Source organism: Tiliqua scincoides, chromosome 2 (genome assembly GCF_035046505.1).
Source record: "Tiliqua scincoides isolate rTilSci1 chromosome 2, rTilSci1.hap2, whole genome shotgun sequence".
NCBI classification, from domain to species: domain Eukaryota; kingdom Metazoa; phylum Chordata; class Lepidosauria; order Squamata; family Scincidae; genus Tiliqua; species Tiliqua scincoides.
In genome coordinates, this window is record NC_089822.1 from 110,847,346 (window position 1) to 110,869,740 (window position 22,395).

A 22,395-nucleotide genomic window follows, 5' to 3' on the forward strand; every position below is an offset into this window, starting at 1 on the left:
ACAGAAAGCTGTATTTTTTTCAGACCCAAACTAGACACATTCACAACCATGTGTCATCTTCATCCTGCCCCCCTTTTTTTTAACCCAAAGAGGCATCAAGATAAGTGGGGGAGAAGCAGAAGGTGCTGCATAGCCTTTTCCCCTCTGGCTTTTTTCCATTCAAAATTATATCTCCACCCATGTGCTTTCCATCTGTGGAGAAAAAAACCAAAAGGAAAATACAAGTATCCATACTGGAAACATGGTGAGAGGGAAGAGAATTAAATAATTTCTCTGCCAGTCCTTATCCTCTAAGACTGCTTTTGGGTTAAAAACAAAACCAAAAGCTCCATGTCATGCCTCGTTCAGGTCACAATACCATATCAATTTATTTTTACTGCTGTATATCCTCTCCTAGCTTTCTCAGAAATCTCCTCCCCTTTTCTTTACTCGCTTTTTTGGCAAGTATGTTTTATTCCCTCTACCTTTGGTCTATACAAGCATAAAAACTGTGCCAACATGGTTTCACAAATTATGATCTTATGGCAGTCATGCTAGAGCATTACATAGCACTTACGCAAAGGTTTAGGATCTGAGTGCCAGCATGTTAGAAGCTATGTATTTCAAAACATTATCTCATTTTAGATTCACTCAGTATTTCCTACTGAATCCTCTTCCTGTCTGGCCCTAGTTCTCTATTTTGCAAAACTGCTAAATAATTTGCTGGGCGCCAAAACAGAGATTTCCCTTGTGAAGAGATTTTTCTTATTGGCGCACCTTTCTAAATCCTCTGTTTGCCTAAGCCCTAAGCAGAAACATTTTCAATAGCACTGAGAATTTGCAATCCTGGTCATGTGCTTCAGGTTGGTCTTTCTTATATTAATTTCTATTGCTCTATGGATTTGCATGGTGTCACCTGTCTATCTTGGAGCGCTTTTCTCCGGTGACGATCTTGAGCTCTCCATCTATCTTCGGCCTTCCAAAGTGAGCCAGAGACTGTGTCTACAAAAAATAAAAACCATATTTTTTTGCAACAGATCAGCTGACTGCATATCAAACATGCTATTCCCTTCTACCCACCGGAACTCAAAATACAAGGAGTCTGCACAGGTCTAAGATTTCCTTCTCCTAATTAAAAAAAACACACACCATTCAGAGAAAGAGTCCAGCCAATTTGACATATTCATGAAGAAGGCTGAATCTAACAATAGCTATTAGCTGTGATAGCTAAATGGAACTTCCAGGCTCCAAAGCAGGTTACCTTTGAACTAAGGGGATTGGAAAGGTTTCTGGAGGAAAAATCCATTACGGGTTAGAAGCCATGATGTGCATGTGCAAACTCCTGATTTTAGAAATGGGCTATGTCAGAATGCCAGATGCAAGGGAGGGCACCAGAATGAGGTCTCTTGTTATCTGGTGTGCTCCCTGGGGCATTTGGTGGGGCGCTGTGAGATACAGGAAGCTGGACTAGATGGGCCTATGGCCTGATCCAGTGGGGCTGTTCTTATGCTCTTATGATGGTTGGGGGGAACACAATGGGATAAGGCTGTTTCCATCCTGAACTAATTGTGGGCTTCCCAAAACCATTCATTCTTGGGGACAGGAATGTGGCCTAAGGGAGGCTTCTGGCTGCCTAACTCCTCTCAGGAATATTCTGGGTAGTGGTGATGAATTAGATAACAAATGATAGAATCATATACTTAAATTAGGTTAAATGGGGAAGGGGATGTTTATTTTCCATCCCCACACTATTTTCCTGATTACAACAAATAACCTTGCTGCACCTGCCTAAGGGTCCAATTTTATCCAACTTTCCATCTCTGGTGTAGCCACAATGCAGCCCCATGGTAAAGGAACAAAATGTTCCTATACCTTGAGAAGACCCCAGTAACTGCCCCTCCACCACAGGATGCAGCACACTCCCCACTGGTGCAACTGCACCACACTGGAAAATTGGATAGGATTGGGCCCTAAAGCTGCTATTAGCCTCAGTGGGGCCAAAACAAACAAACCAACCAGGTACCAAACAAGCAAATAAAAAGAAAATAAATCCACAAAAAAGCTTAGCACTTGAACTGTATCAGGAATGTTCCATCAACACTCACCAAGTTCTCTATGGAGAGCTGGAAATTAGTGATTTGTTTCAGTGTTTCATTGTCCCTCTTGACCTCATTTACACACTGAGCCAGATCCTAGCACAGGAAAGAATTAATATAATCCATGTTCAGTAAAAGAAAATCCATCCATTAATCCACGAACTAGTTGCCAAGATCAAAAAGAGGAGTTAAAAAATAAGATCTCTCTCTCTCTCACACACACACACACACACACACACACACACACACACACACACAAAATTAATTCAGCATTTGAGTTCATTTTCCAATTTTAGAACTTCTTGTTTTAGAAACTTCTGCCAGTCGGGATTTTTCAAGTTGTTCTGATCAAAAAAGGGCTAGACAATTCATATTTCCTTTTCAAACCAGATTGTTGAGATTTCATCAGCCAGCCTTGTAGGAGTCTCATGGTGTTCTCTTTCCTACTTCCACATAGGCTTGCTTACCTATGGGTGGAAGTACACATTTTTTAAGAACCCAATGGCATTGACAGTCATTCCCTTCATCAAATCAAATCAGGGTACCCTTTACTTAAAAACACCTCCAAATCTTCCTTGAAAGAATCCAAAGAACAACATTCATCAGCTAGTCATAGAGATGAACAGAAGACTGGACCATGGGAGAGACCATAGCTGAGCTTTCAAAGCAAGTGCTTTGTTGCTGAGGGTCTTGGGTTCAATCCTGGGGATTTCCAGATAAAACAGATCCCAGGTAGTAGGGCTGTGTAAAATTCTCTATTGGTCATCTGCCATTCAGATTATGGCCATCAAAGTCCCAACCTCTTGTCTTGACCAAACCTCTATCTCAAGCAGATACTACACAACTGACAGGTGTACCAGCCTCGATTCTCAGACAGCTCGGGCTGTTTTACAGCCTCCTTTTTGCACTGGGCCCCAGAAATCCTAAGGCCACAAGCATGGCCTGTCAGTTATGTGACCACTTAATTTCAGGACAAGGGGGGGGGAAACAACATTAAATCACTCTGCCTGACCCAAGATGTGTGTTTTACCCGCATTGCATCCAGAGCCTGCTTCAGGTGCTCCTTTTCATTTGGCTCCACTGTGTATTTGATAAGTTCCTGGAGGGAAGGAACAGAGAACTTAGCAAACTTCTGCATTTCCAGGATCAAATAACCAAGGGCATCTTCCATTGCATACTGCTTCTAAAAGTGATGCTGACACATAAATTTACCAGCAAGAATTGCTGAGTCCTGTGCAGAATTTTGATTACAGCAGCACAAAGAGCAGAGGACATGCCAGGAAGCTCAGTTACAAGTCTACAGGAGGGAAGATGGAACCCTTGGAGATGGGAGAGCCTTGACTCAGAGGATTGCACAGGAAAACCTAGTATTCTTAGCTCCCAGTTCTTTCTTTGCTCTCTCTCTCACTCACTATGCCAGCATTTCACAACATTTGTCCCCCACTTTGCATGGTCCACCGACTGGAAGCACCACTGGAAATAACAGGTAATTATGATATCACCAGTTATTTCTGGACTGGGAGACCAGATGCGACACAACAAACGCCGGTAAGAGGCTCAGGGATGGGAGGCTTTTTAAAGAGTGCAAAAAGCACACACTGGAGCCATGCATGCCAGACTGAGCGTCCTACCACCGCTTGTTGCATTGCATTGCTGGTCTCGCTGCCAGGGGCTTGGGGTACCACCAGACACCAACTCAAGTGCTACCAGTGATATAAGTACCACTGATTGAGAAACACTGCACTATGCTAGCCTGATTTAGAAAGAGAAAGAACCCTGGGGTTCTGGCTCTTCTGTCTGGCCGCTTGGTTCAAGCCATTGGGAATATCTACAACACAAACTCATTTGAAATTATTTGAGGTTTTCCCCACTATCTGGCATATCATAAATCTGGTAAACGGTTGTTACCTGCAAGAGCAGATGGTATTTCAGCACACGCTGCATGGGTACCATGAGGAGGTCACGCAGGCTGAAGCGGCCATTATTGGCTCTTTGGGAACATTCCTGAAAAACAGAAACCACATGTGCCAACTTGAGCTTCATGCCAAGAGAAAGGCATAAATATAAAGGAAAGGGTGAGGTAGTGCACAGTGTTAGAGCACCTGCTTAGTATGGAAACATTTCAGATTCAATCCGTGGTAAACTCTAGATAGGGATGGGAAAGACACCCTGCTTGAAACCCTGGAAAGCTGCTGCCAGGCAGTGTGAACAAGACTGAGCTAGATGGACCAATGGGCAGCTTCTTATGTCCCTAAGAAATGGAGGGAAGGTTTTTGGAAAATCTGCATAAGGTCAGGCTCACTGGGTTTTACAAAAGATTCTGTTTCATGCTAGGATAATTTACTATGCTCCATTTTAATATAATGCCACTATGTCAATATGACTTGTATAATGTGAAGCAGAACACACAGAATAAAGGTTTGGCTTAAAAAGAGAGAGAGAGAGAGAGAGAGAGAGAATCTTAGAACTGGAACAGGAGTCTATAGACAAGGAAACTTAACAGCCAGCTGCTTTTTGGCGGGAGTCATGCACATGCATAAAAAGGAAGAATAGCCCTTACCTCCAGTTTCATGCGCACATCCACAATGGTATTGGCCATTTGGTCTAGGTGTCTAGTGGCTGCTTCAACCTGGCTACAGTACCGACCATATAGCAAGAACCTACAAGTAAAGAGAAGAAAGCTGCTGTGAATAAGAACCCAGCAAGTGATGGACACAAACCTCTGGGTTTGAAATGTGGACTCTGAAGGCATTGACTTGCATCCCAATTGTACTGATGGCAGTGGATAGTCACACCTGTCTGGAATAATAAGTCCAGGATTTAATATTAGGATACCAGAGCTGGTATCCAATTTTCATGCCTGGATTTGACCTGGAACAAGTAAAGCCATTAGCAAGCTGCTTTGAACATATGCAGAGTGAATTTTCTAGTTTTGCTGAAGTGGAGCGCAATCGCTCCACTTTCACTTTTGGAACATCGGGGAGCCCTGCAGACGCTCGCACAGGGCTTCCCGCACCCCCGACAGGCTGCTGCAGGGACTGGTGAGTACATACCAGTCCCTGCAGCCCCCCTTAGCGACGCAATCCTGGGGATCGCTTTGCTACCTTCCCCCTGCCCCTGCCCCTGCCCCTTAAGGGAGCAGAGGCCAGGGTGGTCAGGCTGGGGCATCGCAATGCCCCAGTTTGAATAGCTCTGGCTTACACCAACCCTGTAAGAGTAGCTAATATTAGTTTCTCCATGATGGAGGTTTGCAGGTGTGTGGGGGGAGCAGGGATGAGGTTGAGAGGACAGTAGCTTGCCTACCAGTGCAATCCTATGCGACTCTACTCAGAAATAAATCCCACTGTGCTCAAAGGGGCTTACTCCTAGAAAAGTGTATTACACTTTAGAATAGGACTGCAGCCTGAGACAATGAATTTTTGGCTGAGGACAACATTTGCAGCAGGGACTCTTATGCCAGCTTCCACCATCTAAAAGCTTATCAGAGAAAGATCAGGCCATTCAACCAATAAAGCTGGGGAGAGGGAGAATGCAAGGGAAAAGAACCTGATGGAAGCAGCACTTCGTCCTCCTATGTCCTAATCAAAAGATAAGTGCAAGGTTTGGAGGAAGAGATGACTGTTCTGAATTGCAATCCCAGAGAATCCTGAATATGCTGAAAACGGGACCACCTGGGAGTCATCACTGCCTGGCGTCACAATATCACTGGGCATGCACAGCTCTGTTGAGAGCAGGACTTACCTTTCTTTGTATTTGATGAAAAGATGGTAAAGGTTCTGAGAGTTGCTAAAAGACAAGGCATTTTTGAGATCCACTAGAAAGCTCCGATGAACCTTCAGAAGTTCCTGATGGAAAGAGAAAATAAAGCAAAAAGAGAAAGAAGTAGGATAAGAACCAAACAAGAAAAAAATTCCATAGCCAAGGCAGTAGTCAGGGTTTTCTGAGCTCTGAGAATCCCTTGTTACATCATTAGAAGGCTCTATTGAAATAGTGATGCAAGAGAACTAAAGATAAGAACAATGGGAATTTGGAACATTTATAAATCTTACAGGTTTCTGGTTTTCAGGATTTTTTTCTTTATTATTCCTTTTTTTGGCCTGTTTAAGAAACATTTTCTTCCTTTTGCATTTAAATGACACATAAACTCTGGTTTCCTTCATCATAAGTTAAAGTTTGCCTTTTAATTACAATGATGTGCCTTACTTTTTCTATCTACTCCTATCTATCTTTCCTCTTTCCTGTCTACCTACTCCATATCACTTCTCCAACATGAACCCAAGATAATACAGGGTGAGTCTCTGAGATTTTGGTGAGCCATAACACCATAACAATAAGGATATGGAAACAGAGCGCATGGTGATAAAAAAAAAGTCTCCAAGTTTTGTATGCATGCGCACTGGGGAATTGGTGCATACTTCACTAGTAAGGGGAGTTCCCATCAGTCAGGATGGCATCAGGCGCAAATGAGGCTTATTGACTTTTGGAGTATGTGAAAACCAAGTCCGTTATCACAATTCAATTGCACTTTTGTGCTCAGTTTCCTCTGGGGCTATGTTAAGGATAGCATATGTTAAGGTGTTTGTGCTGCCCATGCCCCAAGATTTAATGGAATTGAAACAACACATTACCACGGCTATCACTCAGGTGGACCAGGCAATGCTGGTAAGTATGGACCGAACTGGATTACACGATAGGCATTTGCCATGTCACAAAGGGCAGATGCATCCAGCATTTGTAATATCTGTAAAAAAACTTTTCTTTTTTACAGAAAAAACAATTCTCATTCCATTACCATTACCCTCTCGCTTTCCATTACTGTGTATTGGTACACTAAAATCCTGGAGACCGTTATGACTAACCCTGTACTGGGATTCTCTTTATAAGGGCCAGATAGAAGGCAGTTCACTGAGGTTTGGTATGTTTTGAAAATTTAGGTCAGAGGTGCAGATCAGGAAGTTAAAGGGAAATCTCTGTGTGGCCCCCTGGACTCCAATACCACCCCCCAACACTGAAGCTGGCCCTCTTCCTACAAAATAAACTAGGATCAAGCTATATTTGATCTTGCATGGATGTGATTCTGAGGAAAAAGGAGAGAAAGCTGAGAAGAGCAACAAATCCAGAGGCTATTCTGACTTAAGTGGAACCCCAATGACAGACAGTGCTTCAATGGCTACTGCTGTCAGGAGTCCCAGGCAGCAAAATGCTCACCAGAACAAATGGCTCAGTCTCACAAGTGAGTCATTCTGGCTGTGGAAACAGAGGAGGGAGGCAATGACACATATACACACTCATACACGAGAGGTTACAAAGGACACAGCAGAGGAAGGAAGTCTAGGCCACAAGCAAAGCAGAACATATAACCTGAGAGATTATTATAATCAAACACATACTCTGTGTTAGGGCTACCTGGTGCAGCAAGTAGCCTCTTTAAAATGTTTGTTGTTTTTGTAAAGTGGGAGGTTTTAGTATGAGGTTTACAAAATCATAACTTGGGTGGCAAAGTGGGAAGCAGATGAAGGGGGAAAAGAACTCAGTGATTGGGGTTAATTTGAATGACCACTTATTCCTGAATTTCAATGTTGCTAAATCTTAATGTAAGCAGAAGTTATGTACTGTAATCATATGGAGCAAGATTTGTCATGTGTGGTAGAACTGAAACCTTCAGCTTTGTTTGCCAATGTAAAAAAAAAAAATCAGATGAACATTTTTTGTTAGAGCTCATGGACACTCATCATTTCTTTTTTCCTCCGTGTACATTAAGATTTGGCAACATCAGAATTTAGCAAAAGAACTCATCCAAATCCAGGCTATACAATAAAGCTTTCACATCTTTATGATCTTAGAATGCAGAGACCAAGAAGTTCCTGGGATGATATCTGAGAACAGTATTGGAGAGATGGTGTATTTGTGGAGAAAATTAGAAGGAAGAAGAAGGACAAAGAAGCTATTTTTTGAGCCGTCCATTTATACCCAAATTTGAAAACAATTATTAGACCATTTGCTATCACACAAGCATTTGGCCAACTAGAATTAAGCTTCTTCATACCCTGAATGGGACAACTATGGATGTATATCAATATACTGTTTGTGGTAAATTGAAAGGAATATATGGTATGGACTGGCTAGTTATTTTATATATTGTTGGTATTGCTTTTGATGGCTATGTCAGTGTGGATTTATTGTATTTGTGCTCCTGATCTGCTCCCCCTGCACACATGTTTTTGGCAGGGCTGCATGGGCAGGGGATCAGGATAGGATTGGGCTCATAATTTACTTCTGACAATGGATCATAGAAACATGTTGTGCTTCATATATCTAGGAGTGCCAAAACTCAAGGTAGATGAAAGTGCAGAAGCATCGTACCTCAATATTAATAAAAATATTCTCCATGTCCTGAGGTTGCAAGAACATCTGTAGAGGTCTCATAAAATGCTGTAAAGAGAACAAACTGATTGAAAAGACTGAGTAACAAGCACCATTCAAGGACAGGGCGTGTATCGGACTGATAAGGTATAAATGCACAATGACAGGGAAACATCTAATGCTAGGGAGGAACCTGGAAAGACCCAAGAAGAGGAAAATGTGCTCATGCATGCCACCAGACTTGCAGGCATCCTCTCCCTGGCCTCTTGCAAAGGCAGCTACATCAGCCATATCTTAAAGAAGTTGAGGTGAAGGCTCAATCAAAAGCAATATTAGGTCACATGTGGAAACTTTGATAGGAGGCTGAGAAAAACGGGTGAAAGCATGTTCAGAACTTAAGATCTGCTGTTCTTCATTTTGGATTAGAAAAAACAGAGGAACCACAGTTTCAGTATTTTTATTTATTTATTTTCAAGATTTGTATTCTGCCTTTCTCCCTCATTGAAAGGGATTCAAGGAGGCTTATGTATTATATATTAATAAGCAAGGATTGCTTATGGAAGCTTATGTCACACAAACACATTCGAAGGCATATCTATCTAAGTTCAGGATGAATATTGTGCCTGATCTCTATTAGTAACACAGCACCTGCACACAGCCCATGCAGCCCATGTAGCTCTCCCACCTGTCCTCAGTGAAGCTGTGGGGAATCCCTAGTGATGCATCACAGCACACATGGTCCTCTCACCAGGTCCTGTTCCCCTCACCAGGGGATGCATGCCCAGTTTAGCACCACAGTGTTAAAATGGGAGTAAAGAATATCTTTAGCCTGTATAACTTGGGGACAAATCTTTGCTACAAATGAGAGAGCAAGATGCAGTGATACTACTGTGTCTGCCATCTAGTTCTACCCAACAAGTCTGCTCTTCCAGAATGCGTGGCAGAGAAATTCATCTTATCAGGTCTAAGCTGCAAGAGGGGGAGAGTCATCAGAAATACATACCTGATGAATTGATTCTAACGTGCTTGCATATTTCTCTTCTGTCTGCTGGATCTCCTGCAAGCAGCATTTTCGCTTATCCAGTTCAGTCATTTTCTGCTGAAGAATGGGCAACATAGTGGAGAACAGTATTATCAAAGAAGCTGATGGGTCTGGTGAATGGAGACCAAAACTCATGCTGAAACATCAATTTAGTGGGCCACTCCAATGATGTTAGTTTCTTGTGGGGCAAATGTCCCATTTGTAAACCAGGCATCATGCTCAATCTATTTATTCTTTGAAGTGCCTAAAATCTAGTTCTTTATAGATAAATGAGGGAATTTCTTTTTTGGAAGGGGGAATGGGGCAGATATCTGGAATCAATGGAGTCAGCAGCAGTAATGTTTGCACCTAGGGAATTTCAACAGAGCACTCCCTCTTGTCCACTTACTGGCATGACGCATGGCTCTGATCTCATCAAGTCCTGGTAGATTTCATCCCCTTCCACCTCTTCATTCTCCACACAGTCATAGAGGTCATCATCCTCTTCCATTGTGTCACTAATAAAAAGGAGAAGAAAAAACATCCTTAGCCTGTGACACATGGGAAGTCAGACCATTACTTGAAAAATGGTAGAAAAAAATCAAATTTCAAGGAGGCCTGACCCATATTGCCATTCAGAGGCAAGGGATCCTGTAGCTGGTACCTCTGAAAAACAAACAGTGCAATGTGGGAGTGAGAAGAGTCCCCAGCCGGGGATGAGGCACCTGCCAGTTCAAGAAAAATGGATTCCAAAAGACTGCTTCTGTCCCAATGAACCAGAGCACACAAAAGGAAAATAATTATGCCCACTATGTAAATGGGCATAGAAACTGAGGCCTAGAGTGGCTCGAGGTAGATTGAGATGACGCATAACTGCTACAGCTACACGGGGATACACTCATCCCATGTAGTCCTTCTCTTTGTTAAGGTTGCACTCCTAAACACACTTTCCTGGGAGTAAGCCACACTGAACACAAAGGGACTTACTTCTGAACAGGACTGTGCTGTAGGGGCTTTTGCCTATCTGTGCTGAAAGGCTACTTATAACCAAATCATCATATGGTAGCAGCTTCAAATGATTAGGCTTGTAAAGTGGTACGCACCATGTGAAAAAACACAGTTCTATGAATCTTTCCTTAGTCAAATCCAAGCATCTGTGGCTAGGCAGGGGATGAAGCTTGTATCTTCAGGTTACTTCCTTTATAATAAAGAGGAAAGATAAGACCCAAAACATTTTGCTGCCCCAAGAGCTTGCTTGCATTCGGTGATCTGAGAGGCCCACCTTTGCAAGGCTGCAAAGGATGCTGGGGTGCAGATCTCAAATGGACCACACACTTCTCCAATCCCTTGCTGCTTCATCAATGTCAGTGCCACTAAAATCACTGTCACCATAATAAGCAATTGTTATGGTCTGTGCCATCAAGTGAGTCGTGTATCCATCTATACAAGAACCATCTCTCAAGGTTCTTTTGAAGAACCACATCCCTGCACATCTTGCAAGTGCCTCCTCCTAACCATTCAAAAATAAAATTGAAATGGGTCAATCCTTTACTTTCAGATCATTTCTGATACCACATCCCCCATAGGGCAAAAATCCATTATTTCCTCCTATGTCATTTTTTCACCTATTTTGGGCCTTCTTGTCACCCAGGAGACTTCTGCACAGACTTCAGCATCTTGAAGGGTTTGTCCAGTCATGTATTGTACTGAGCTCCACAGTATATCTTTCATGCACATAAATGACTGACAAGGTAAGCTTTTTTCTGGGAGTGATCTTGTTCTTTGAACAATGGTATGAATAGCAAAAATTCAGCAGGTAAAAACTTCCCAGCCTATACTGACAGGAACAGTTTATGAACCATTAAAGGCATAGAACCTCTTCCATTTAAAAAGTGGCAAGAATGATTTTCCCCTATCTCAAAATAAGCTTGCTCCTTACTCAATTTGATCCGATAAGCCACTGTATATGTCATCATCAGCAATGCTGTCCTCAGTAGGGAATGGCCTGTAAAATAACAAAGTTGATCAAGCTCACAAGCAAAGCAAGTAGACCACTGTTAATAGCTGCTGCTGCAGGGGTAAGGTGGGATTTATAGTGGAAAGGAGGTTACATCTCTCAAATGTCACCACTCTGCTTTTGTGACATCCCAGTTGCAGTCTGATGGATGAACCTGGCAGCAATCCAAGGCTGGTTCACATAATCACTATTGCCTAATAGGTAAGGCGGACAATTTTTAAAATAGACCCTGTAAATACGTTTTGAAACTGTGGCTTCATCTGCAGTATCATACAGTATGACTGTATGATTATACAGTGAGTGATACTTAGAGTTCATCCTGATACAGATTACTCAGGAGAATTTCAAGAACAGCTGAATGGTATGTAGGTTGGTAGTGGTAGTTGGTAGTGGACCAACCATAACAGGAGGGTTTCAACTGGTACCGTATGAAGTGTAGGAGAATGTCAGGAAATTTCTACAAAGCACAGCTGCATGCTCTGAGATTCTGCTGCAATTTATGCCATGCAAATCCTGGACCGCCCCCACCATTCTTCACTGGAGCTGCTACTGTAGATGCAGGCAGAACAAAGCCAGAAACAGTGATGCTGCACCTGCTTGAATGAGGAACTGCATGCCAGCCCAACTGAAAAGGTTCTCTTTTTATAAAAAAAAGTATAAATGTGCAAGTATCCCATGGCTGTCTATCACAGAAGAAAGCCCCCTACACTTACATGAATCCTTTGTTCTGAGCAATTTGTGTCCATGACAATATTGATAAGGAGTCAATCACCTGCATGGAGGGAGAGAAAAGAGATATAGTCATGTGCATTGTGAATGCAGTCATTGGCATGGAATTTAATGTTTACCAACTTGCTTATTTACTTAAATTATTTCTATGTTTTCTCCTTCTGGAAGTAGTATACAGGAAGGGGTGCATTCTCAATCAAAATTACAGTGGGGGGAATATTAAGTCTTCCCCCATTCCCTCTCCTTGGTTTTGTTATGCCCTGCATACTACTTTAAACAAAACATTTTTTTTTAAAGAACTAGCCCAAATATGTGTTTCTTGTAATTTGTAGTTTGGCCCTAAGACTGGTTCTAACACATTGAGCACCGGGACCCACTTTTTAGAATGAGAAATCTGTCAGGACCCACCGGAAGTGACGTCATGACCTGAAGTGACATCGTCAGGCAGGAACATTTTTCACAATCCTAGGCCTCAATCCTACCCACACTTATCTGGGAGTAAGTCCCATTTGCTATCATTGTTAAAAGAATATATAGAGTAGCTTGTTAAAGGTCCAGGTCTGTCACATTTCCCCAAATGCAGTCACATCCCATGTCTAGTCAAGTCTAATCCCATCCCATCAAGTCTAATATATTAAAATATTGAAATGAATGGGGACCCACTTGGAATTGGCTCATGATCCACCTAGTGGGTCCTGACCCATAGTTTGAGAAACACTGCCCTAAGATAACATCTGCAAAGGACATAATCGAGCCCAAATTAAGCACCTTCATTAATTTCCATTCTTTTCAATAAGAAAAATACATTCTTAAATAAAACCCACTAAGATCAAAAGTGCTTGTTTTGACTGGTTCATGCTCTACATATTATTATTCTTCCTGTAGTTATTTTGGTAGTTGGTGCTTTGTGAATTTATAATGCAGACCCCCCCCCCCCCACTTCAGAACTTGAAATGTGATGCCTGAAAGTCACAGCAATCTAAAAGATGAAATTCAGTTATGAGAAATTTGGAATTGAAGAGCAAGAACAGAGCAGGACCACTAGCAAGTCTTTGCTGATTATTTTTAGAGGCCCACACCCAACCCTATACCACAATGACCTCTGGAGTTGGGATTGTTTGTTTGCTTTTGTTACTAGTATGTTATGGAGTGGCTATTATGGAAATTTCTTTCTTGGAAGCATTCTAGAAAATGTTTAACAGGAATCTATTGTAGTGTCAAACTAGATGTGACATTTGTTTATTCCTGTGTTTATTCATGAGTCTGCCCTGTTCATGCATAAAGTAGGGAGTGACTAAAGACCCTGTGTAGTTAAAAAGAGCTGTCTTACTTCCCAATGCTCAATTTTTCATACATTTTTCTTCAGTTCCAGTTCCAGTACTGAAAGTGGGGTTGGGGATGAAAATCCAGCTCCCCTCACCTACATATCCTTTGCAATGTAAATGAAAAGATGTGATTTATCTCAACTAGCTTGCCCTCCGGTATTATCTATTTTGGGGCAAGAAAAAAGTACCGCAGATACTCGCCCATAAGTCAATCTCACAGATAAGTCAAGGGCAGGTTTCAGGCCCCAAATCATGGAATTTTCTATGATCCTTGGATAAGTCGGGGGTTAAACTTAGGGGGGGGGGTTTGACTATAATTTTGTCTGATTTTATCTGAAGCCAGATCCTGAAAAATAAATTTCCAGTAATTGTTACCTAAAAACTGTACAGTTTCTAATTTATTAAAAATACAATAAAAGATCATAAGATGCATTTTTGTTCATTAACTTTTAAGATTCTGGTCTTCACAACATTTGCATTAACACTGTCAGAGTAAGTGTTGTGCCTATAAGCAACATACCAGTAGAACCAGTAGAATCAGTCAAATCCTTCTTTAAGGTGCCTGGTGTGTTAAGCCAGAGGCTCTACATATGACATGTAACATAAAACATGCAATTGGGAGTGTGCAGTTCAGTTCACAGCAGGGAGACGAGCAACAAGGACTGAGCTGCGCACAGTTGCAATCCTCTTTGCTCAGAAGCAGACCCCTTGCTTTCCCTGGGTGTTACTCTTAAGTAACATGCATTGCAGCCTGGGACCTTGTTTCAGATGGAAATAAGGATCACATCCTGGGGTTTTAAAAACCAGGCCCCTAAACTTGGGGGTGAAATTCTTTGCAAATGACTTGCCAGGAATGTTCTGAGCAGCAGCAAAAGAAGGAGGCATTCCCCTTCTTCTCCAAACTGGGAGACAAAGGGGTTCTGGGAATTGTGGGGAGGCTTTGCGGTAGTATGTGCTGCATTCCATAGCAACAGCCCATACAGACTATAGTTCCCAGAAGCACCTTCACTTCGCTTCCTGTCTGGAGAAGAGGCTAAAATGGCTGCCTCTGAATACCGTAATTACTGGTAAAAATTCTCCTTTATCTCCACCTGCTTCCTGCTTCTCAGCCCATTTCTACCCCCCAACTTCACCAGACTGCTGAGCCTCCATAAGCTTCCCAGAAGCTCCCACAGGATTCTACTCCACTCACTGCATTGACCTGGGTATAAGTCAACCCAGGTATAAGTCGACCCAGGCCCCAGGCTGTGTTTTTAGCCATAATTTTTTGACCTATAGGCGAGTATATGCAGTGATTAGAGGGCTGGCATGGTCCCCTCTTCTTCTTCCGTGACCCCTCTCCATCTGGTAACGTCTGGCTCATGAAAACAGGTGTCAGGCTTTTCTTGGAAGCCAGTCAAGACAGCTACTGAGAATGGACAATCCTCCTAACCTACTATCTGTCACTCACTCACTCATACAGTTTGCAACTTCTGGCCTCACGGAAACCTTGTGCAGCAAGGCTGCACATGTTGCAGGCTTTCTCCTAGGATACACCCACTGCAGCAGGCCATGTGGTTCTGCTGCTGTTTTTCACATCCTGTTGTGGGCAAATGTTTACTTGCTTTCTGGCCAACTGAGATAAGAGCAAAGGTCTGGGAACTCGGTTCCCATGAAGCTGGATAGCCCCCAACCTTTGGTGTTATGCAATACCTCCCTTTTTATACTTTAGGCCAGGGGTCTTTAAACCTTTTGGCCAAAGGGCCACATCAAATAGTGTTGAGGCACAGTGTTGAGGGCTGGGGGGGGGGGGAAACTTAAATATAAAATTTAAATAAATACATTAGAGATGGAACTTAGATAAATGAATAAATGAATGGACTCAAATGTTCAGGACTTCTCCAAGCATGAACGCAGTGCAAGAAATAAAGCACACACGTAAATGGACCCCCATTCCCCCACCCCACAAGCACAACTCTGGTTGTGTTCGGTCAACTGGGCCAGAGGCTCTTAGGGGATCAGAGGCTGGCTGCAGGCCAGATAGAGGCTTGCTGCGGGTCACATCTGGCCCCCGGGCCGGGGTTTGGAGACCCTTACTTTAGGCAATGCTGAATACAGAGCAATTTTACACAGAGTCTAACCTGTGACATTTGCCCCTCATGAGCCCAACCCTCAAAGTTGCACCACATGATCTGAGAGACACTTCCCAGCAACCCCTGCAACATTAGAAGGTACTGTATCTTTCGGAGCGAGCATCCTTCAAATGGTCTGCGATGCAACTGCTTGGTTGGTGGAAAGAATAGGCTTTTGATACAGCAAATGAGAATATCCACCTGCTTTGACAATCTGGTCAAACACACATTCAATGAAGGCTAGAAGCACAAAATGCTGGGAAGGCACAACTTTGCACTGACATAAAGAGCACCCCTCTCCGTATATTCCTCCCTATCCCTTACAATCTGCAATTTCTTCCCAGAATACCTACGTGATACCACCTCACTCTTTGTTCCAGTCTCTCTTCAAAACCCTTTTTTACTGTAAAAGCTTTTGGCAAAATCTCTTTATCCCCTGATGACACTAAATACAAGTAAATATAACTGAAGACATATTCTCTCTGACTACCAATGACAAGGCAGTGCTGTCTCATACTGAATCTGGCAATACTACATTTCCATTTTGTGGCTCTGCAGTGCGAGAGTTCTTTTCTGCTTTGCTCAATGAGAGTTTTTGCTATTAATGCCATCCTCATGGCCACAGGGTTCCACCCTGAGGGACCAGTCACAGCCAGGCTCTGCCACAGTCCCGATCTGGAACATACATACCTGTCCCATAGCTGATAACTGTGTGGGAAGTCCCATTAGCACCCACAATGGCTTTTATTTAACAAATAAAAGTTAAGCACATTAAGATCAATGACACATGACCTTGGCCCAAAGGTAGAACCATTGCATCCTGGTCAACTGCGCCCCATGTTAAAAGTGTCCTGGTATTTGCATCTTTTTGCATTTGCATCTTTTTGCATCCCGGATATTTGTGTCCCAATATAAGTATATTTATATTAGATGTACTTTTTAATTTTTAAAATGCAAAGGTAGGGTTAGGGTTGGGATAAGAGGCTTAGGATATATAACATGGGGTTTGTTGCCAGACACAAATGTCCAGGGACAGCAATGACCAGGACACAATAAACCAGGTTGCAAATACCCTGGTAACATTTGGCCCTGAGCCATAGGAAACCTGGCAATCCTAGTTTGATCAATGAGGACATCATGGCAAACTATGGATACGATCAACCAGAAAGTGGAGGAGATAATAGGTAAGGGAGGTGTGTGTGTGTGTGTGTGTGTGTGTGTGTGTGTGTGTGTGTGTGTGTGATCACAATAAGTGAACTAGATCCTACTCTAAAAAACCAGTTGTTTGGTCACAAATAAGCAATATCTGGCATGTAACAAAGACCACATGCCACACAATTATTTGTTCTTATTTATATGAATTCCTTGTTTATGTTATTTTTGCTGCTGTTTCTTATTAGGTGCATTCACTGAACACTGGTGTTGGTGTACTCTCTCAAAACTCACATACACTTGTATATTCAGAAGTTTCAACAAGCATGGACTATTTTTGTGCTTGGTTTTAGATGCATCCAAGGCAGCACAGAAATGCATAGAAATGCATAGAAATGCATCCAAGGCTTTGCATTTCATGAGTTTCTGTGCCAGCTCCTTGACCTTCCTTGATGGCCAGTCCCTGTTCTCTGGCCTGTCCCTTCATATTCAATCTATTCCTAAATCTCTCCCTCCTTCATTCTCCCAGGTCTTGTTATTGAAATAAAATAATAGTAAACATTTTTTGAAATGTAGCTCTTGGAATTAGAATCAACACAAGGAAGGTGATATGGTCCATTCAAGATTCCCTTGTTCCAATAGTCCCAGCATGGAAACCAGAGTAAACGGAACTTCACAGAGTACCTTGCCAATGGCCTTAAGGACTTGTTTGCATTAACACAAAAATTCAGGAGTCAGAAGCGCTCTGATGTTAATCTGAACCCTGTACCATGCCTGTGTGGTTTTGTGAAACAGAGATAGATTAAGCAGTCAGACCTTCCCAAAATCTTTCACGTCGAACAAGTCAAAAACTTCAAAGAGCTCGCTCTTCCGCAGACCAAACTTCTCACAGCAGGTAGAAAGGAAGGTCCGGATGTTCTTAAGGCACAGGAACTGGAAGAGAAGTGCAAGGAAAGGATTTAAGGCTGTGACAGCCATACAACCACCATGCTAAACATGCTTCGCTTATTCACATTGCTATTTCCTGCTCCCCTTTATTGATAGTTCTCATGTTCATAGATTGAAAAATTCAACCAGGACCACCCAGACTCTGAGCCAAACTGACAAGCAATAAGCAACAGCAGACGCAGAGACCAATCCTGCGCTTCTGTGGCATGGGACTGCAGCGGCACCGAAAACGGCCTTCCCCCCCGATAAAGGGAATAGCCCCGCAATGGCGCTACTCAATTCACTGCAAGGTCGGTGGTGAGGTAAGGTCGTGTCAGGTGCTGAGCATTGCTCCACCGGTCTCGCCTCCCTCCCTCCCCACTCCCTCCTCTGGCACACCTCCCCCCGCCCTCTCCCCACCTCCCGCTTCCCTGTCAAGTCTCTTCCCCGCGCTTTGCCCACCTGCCCCCTCCTCGGAACACCTCCTCCCCATCTCCTCTGAGATTTGCGGTGCAACTGCTGAGCAGCGGAAGCTGGGCGCCCACCCATTACTAGCCTGGCCAGTGCTGGGCTAGCACGGGCACTCATCCGGCATTAGGACTCGCAAATGTACCTTATAGCACGTTTGCAACAGTGCACACCAGTAAGCCAGTGCATCAAGCTCAGGATTGGGCTCTCAGCTATGCTCAGTGTTGCCAGGTTGCTGGAAGTCCTGAGGCAAAGCCAATAGCACTCCTGACAGTGCATTGGGAGCTACCACTACCACCAATACTTAGGACTGAGGAGGGCACATGGGCCCTATCATCACCACACCTATGCCAAGGGACCTTCAACCAATTTGAAAGTTGTGTAACAAAGAACCCCATTTTTTTCCCCTAACATATTTTGTGCAACTTAAGACAACATAAATAAACATTAATCAACTGCATATTTTGAACCAGTGTGAAACTATGGAGGAAGGGGACAGGGATTTGAGTTTACAGGATCAAGCTCCTTTACCTTCCATCTTCTACCATGGGGGGAGGCAAGGATAGGACCAAGTTGTTTGTACAGTACTGTAGTGAGACTCAACCCTCAGTGTTGGGGGGAGGGGTGTCAGAGGAGGAAGCATCATATTGATGTAAAAAGGCACCAGAAGCAGAAGGTTGAAGAAGTTGGGCCAGCAGTGTGGAGGAACTACTTGCAGATTGTTCTCTGTCATGAAGACAGCCTAGATTTCCAAAGGGAAGAAGCTGGAGAACATCACTTAATCAGTGACCAGCATTCTGCAACTACACATTTCTCTTACAGAAATTCTGTGGCAAAGCTTGAAAGTGGCTAGCTAGCAAGGGGTCATTCTGTCAGCAAGAGAGGGCGTTTTCCTTCATGCTCTGCTTTATGAGTGTCATTGGGGATCTAGCTGACCACTGTTGGAAATGGAGTGCTGGGCTACATTGGTCAAGGCCATTCTTATGTTCTGCCAACCACAAGTTTGCTTTAAGATATTTTGAACTCTGAGAATGAAAGGAAAATGCAAGAATGCAGCAGTTCTTTAAAATTTCTCTAGAGGCAGTGACCATGGAAAGGAGGGAGAGGCACAGCAGTTTCCCAGACACACCACCTGCATGGGAAAAAAGGCTCTCTTGCTTCCTTTTCCTCCTTGCTACTGCCTGGTCAAGGCTGAAAGATGGTTGTGAAAGGAAGGTGGCAATTAAAGTTCACAGCCCTGCCATAAAACTTCTTGGCCTTTTGGCTAAGATCAAGTATAGTATCAATTTCCAACTTATGTCCATCAGAACTTGTCAAAACCCTGGGGATGGTAATTTGGTGGAGGGGATGACGACAGGTAAATACTAAGAGAAGGGGCAAGGGGTTCTGGCTTGAGCATCTCTATGTTTAATCACAGCAAACTTTGGGATACCATAGTTACTAGACATGCGCTTCTGCACATACAATGAGGTACAACTGGGACAAATTGGGCAGCTCAGGACCCATTTGGCCCAAGATTCCCAGCAACCCTTGCAAAATGGGGCAGAAAGAAGGAAGGTCTAGCAGCCTTACCCAGAGCCAACTGGCTTTAAACTTAAACCTTACACAAACAGCTGCCATTCTGACAGGCAAGGAAGGAGGGAGGGAGGGAGGAAGACCTCATAGACTGCAAGGATCCCTGGCTGGGTGGATAGGTGTATCCAGTACATCTCTCTGTGCATAGGATACACTGGCATCCCATGTAGTCCCTCACACAGTGTCTAGGGGAGATTTTGTTACATCACAGTAGTGTTCCCTGTCACAGAAAGATACTCTCATGCTATATGAGAACAACACTTAAAAAACACACAGCTTCCCTGAATGCTTTGGTTTTTTTTAAACCAAAAGCAGCCTCTGGGGGGGTGTGAGTTTGAGCACTAGAAAGGCTGTGTATCCACCTCTGACTGTTCTTCTGCTCACCTCCTCCCTGCAAATTCCTCTTTCCCCCCATTGGGGATGGATATGGATACCAGTCACTGCAGCCAGCACAAGCATTTCCTATCAGTTATGTTGCAAATCATCCACTTGGTTCTGCACATTGATCTGTCCTGCCCTCATCCAAATACCAGAACTTTTGAAATCAAATTTGGTTACACCAGGTCAAGGACTATTTTCCTCAAACTGAGCACAGCCATCTGGCCCTGAGGAGGAAGCTAGGAATGTTTCCCTGTTGCCAGCCTTGCAGATGCATTCACTTTGCACTGCCTCCTTCCTTTCTCCTCCCCTCCTATTAATGTGATTGGAGAACGCAACAATGGGGAAAGTATTGTATTATCAAAGACATCATTTGCAGCCTCAGAGCTGCCTTTAGGAGGGCAGACATAGCTCCTTCCTACCTACATGGGTTCTTTGAGTGGTGACAGGGGCTGGCCCACTGAATACTGGAAACTGTGGGCCAGTTTGGGCCCTCTTTTTATGTTGTCCCTAAGCACAGCACAGTACTTTTACTTTGCCCCTCATGAGTACAAGCAAGTTGGGGGAGGGTCTCCAACTATTCCTGGTAATCTCTGTACCTGAAGTGGGGAGCAGGTCTGCCCCCTCTCAAACATGTCCCAGAATAAAGCCTGTCTTACTTTATTTCATACAACTCAATGCAGGACATTGAGAACCAAGCCCTACAGACCTGCGCACTCCTGCCCTGAGTTCTGTTTGTTGGTCATGCCACAGTGTGACAGGAAGTTGAGTATAGTACTAGCTAACCTAGCTAAATACCTATCAAGGTTCCTGGGTGTGGGGGCGGATGAAAAATTCCATTAGGTATTTTTTCCCAACCTTGCATGATCACCCCCCACTCCCTTACTTTCCCACCCTACGTGCTTGCCTTTTCTGCTCAGTTTGGCTGCATAGTAGCTTTATTCTTGGGGCCCCATTTCCAATTCATGCGGAATTGTGAAGGGATGTCAAGAGAATGCAACAAGCAGATTTGCTTGTGGATTACTTGTAGAGATAAGTACGTTACAGAGCAATCCTATGCATTTCTACTCAGAAATCCATTCTGTTCAAGGGGCTTACTCCCAGGAAAGTATGCATACAATACACTGTGTAGGACTGCAGTCCTAGTGTGTTAAGGGCCCAATCCTATCCAACTTTCCAGCACTGATGCAGCAGCAATGCAGCCCCAAGGGAAGGAGACAAATGTTCCTTTACCTGGAGGAGGCCTCCATGACTGCTACCCCACTCCAGGATGCAGTGCATGCCCCATTGGCATGACTACATCAACACTGGAATGTTGGGTAGGATTGAGCGCTAGGATAGGATTGAGCTAGCTTTTCTTTGTTTTGTTGGTAGTCTGTTATTAATTATTCCTATAGGTCTATTCTCTACTCTAAGTAATTTCCTAAGGCATAATCTCTTGATGGGAATTCTTACTAGCTTATAGCATATTAATAGGCATTTGTATATGAACTGCACTTGGACAGTCTGGCACTTTCACACCAGTCAGCTGTAAAGCAGAAAGCAGAATTTAAAAAAAACCTGTGTGCATGTGTGAACTCGGGAAGTAAAGAAGTAATCCCATCACATGCACAAGTGACTTCCCCATCTGATGTGGATGAGGACACACAACTATTTCCCCAGCACGTTCACTTCCTGCAAAAAAGTGCTGAGCAGTATGGTTGGTAATACATTTAGCACTCTCTTATCACCACATTTCTCAACTGCACAGTGACACCATCTGTTAAATATTTTCAGCTAGCTAGACACTTACAAAGCTTGGTGAGTGGGAGCAAGCTGAGAAATAGAGCTCTGGGTAATAGAAAACTTGCTTTGCATGTACTAAGTCCCAAGTTAAATTTCAGGCATCTTCAGATAGGTTTGGCAAAGACACCTGCCGAAACCCTGGAAGCCTGATGCCAATTATGATAAAAGGTCTGCATATGCAGTTTCATATGTTGACTCCCAGTTCTTCATCCAAGCCCACTCAAGGTCATCACTCTACTATCCAAACAGAGAAGATGACCTGGCTATGCTGCTCACACCTCCCATTACAACAGTGATGGCAACAGCTCTAGACATAGCATGGAGTTGATGGATAGGATAGTTTTGTCTGATTTTACCTGAGGCCAGATCCTGAAAAATAACCATCAGTAATTGCTACCTAAGAACTGTACAGTCTCTAATTTATTAAAATATAGTAAAAGATCTATATTTTAATAAAAATTAAAAAAGG

At 43.4% G+C, this 22,395-nt stretch overlaps 1 protein-coding gene across 2 annotated transcripts in view; it reads right to left on the bottom strand.

The window, feature by feature from the left end:
- Positions 1 to 22,395, bottom strand: part of VAV1 (vav guanine nucleotide exchange factor 1) — an 85,710-nt gene that overhangs the window by 23,604 nt on the left and 39,711 nt on the right. Inside the window, exons 2-13 of one of the 2 annotated variants that reach the window (XM_066613427.1) lie at positions 17,610 to 17,726; positions 12,190 to 12,248; positions 11,399 to 11,464; positions 9,869 to 9,977; positions 9,442 to 9,534; positions 8,439 to 8,507; positions 5,817 to 5,920; positions 4,636 to 4,735; positions 3,984 to 4,079; positions 3,106 to 3,174; positions 2,085 to 2,171; positions 896 to 981 (exon numbers count right to left, since the gene is read on the bottom strand). In XM_066613427.1, the coding sequence (XP_066469524.1) occupies positions 896 to 981; positions 2,085 to 2,171; positions 3,106 to 3,174; positions 3,984 to 4,079; positions 4,636 to 4,735; positions 5,817 to 5,920; positions 8,439 to 8,507; positions 9,442 to 9,534; positions 9,869 to 9,977; positions 11,399 to 11,464; positions 12,190 to 12,248; positions 17,610 to 17,726 (1,055 nt within the window). Of the gene's footprint in view, positions 1 to 895; positions 982 to 2,084; positions 2,172 to 3,105; positions 3,175 to 3,983; positions 4,080 to 4,635; positions 4,736 to 5,816; positions 5,921 to 8,438; positions 8,508 to 9,441; positions 9,538 to 9,868; positions 9,978 to 11,398; positions 11,465 to 12,189; positions 12,249 to 17,609; positions 17,727 to 22,395 lie in introns of both variants that reach the window. The other variant, XM_066613426.1, reaches the window with a different exon arrangement.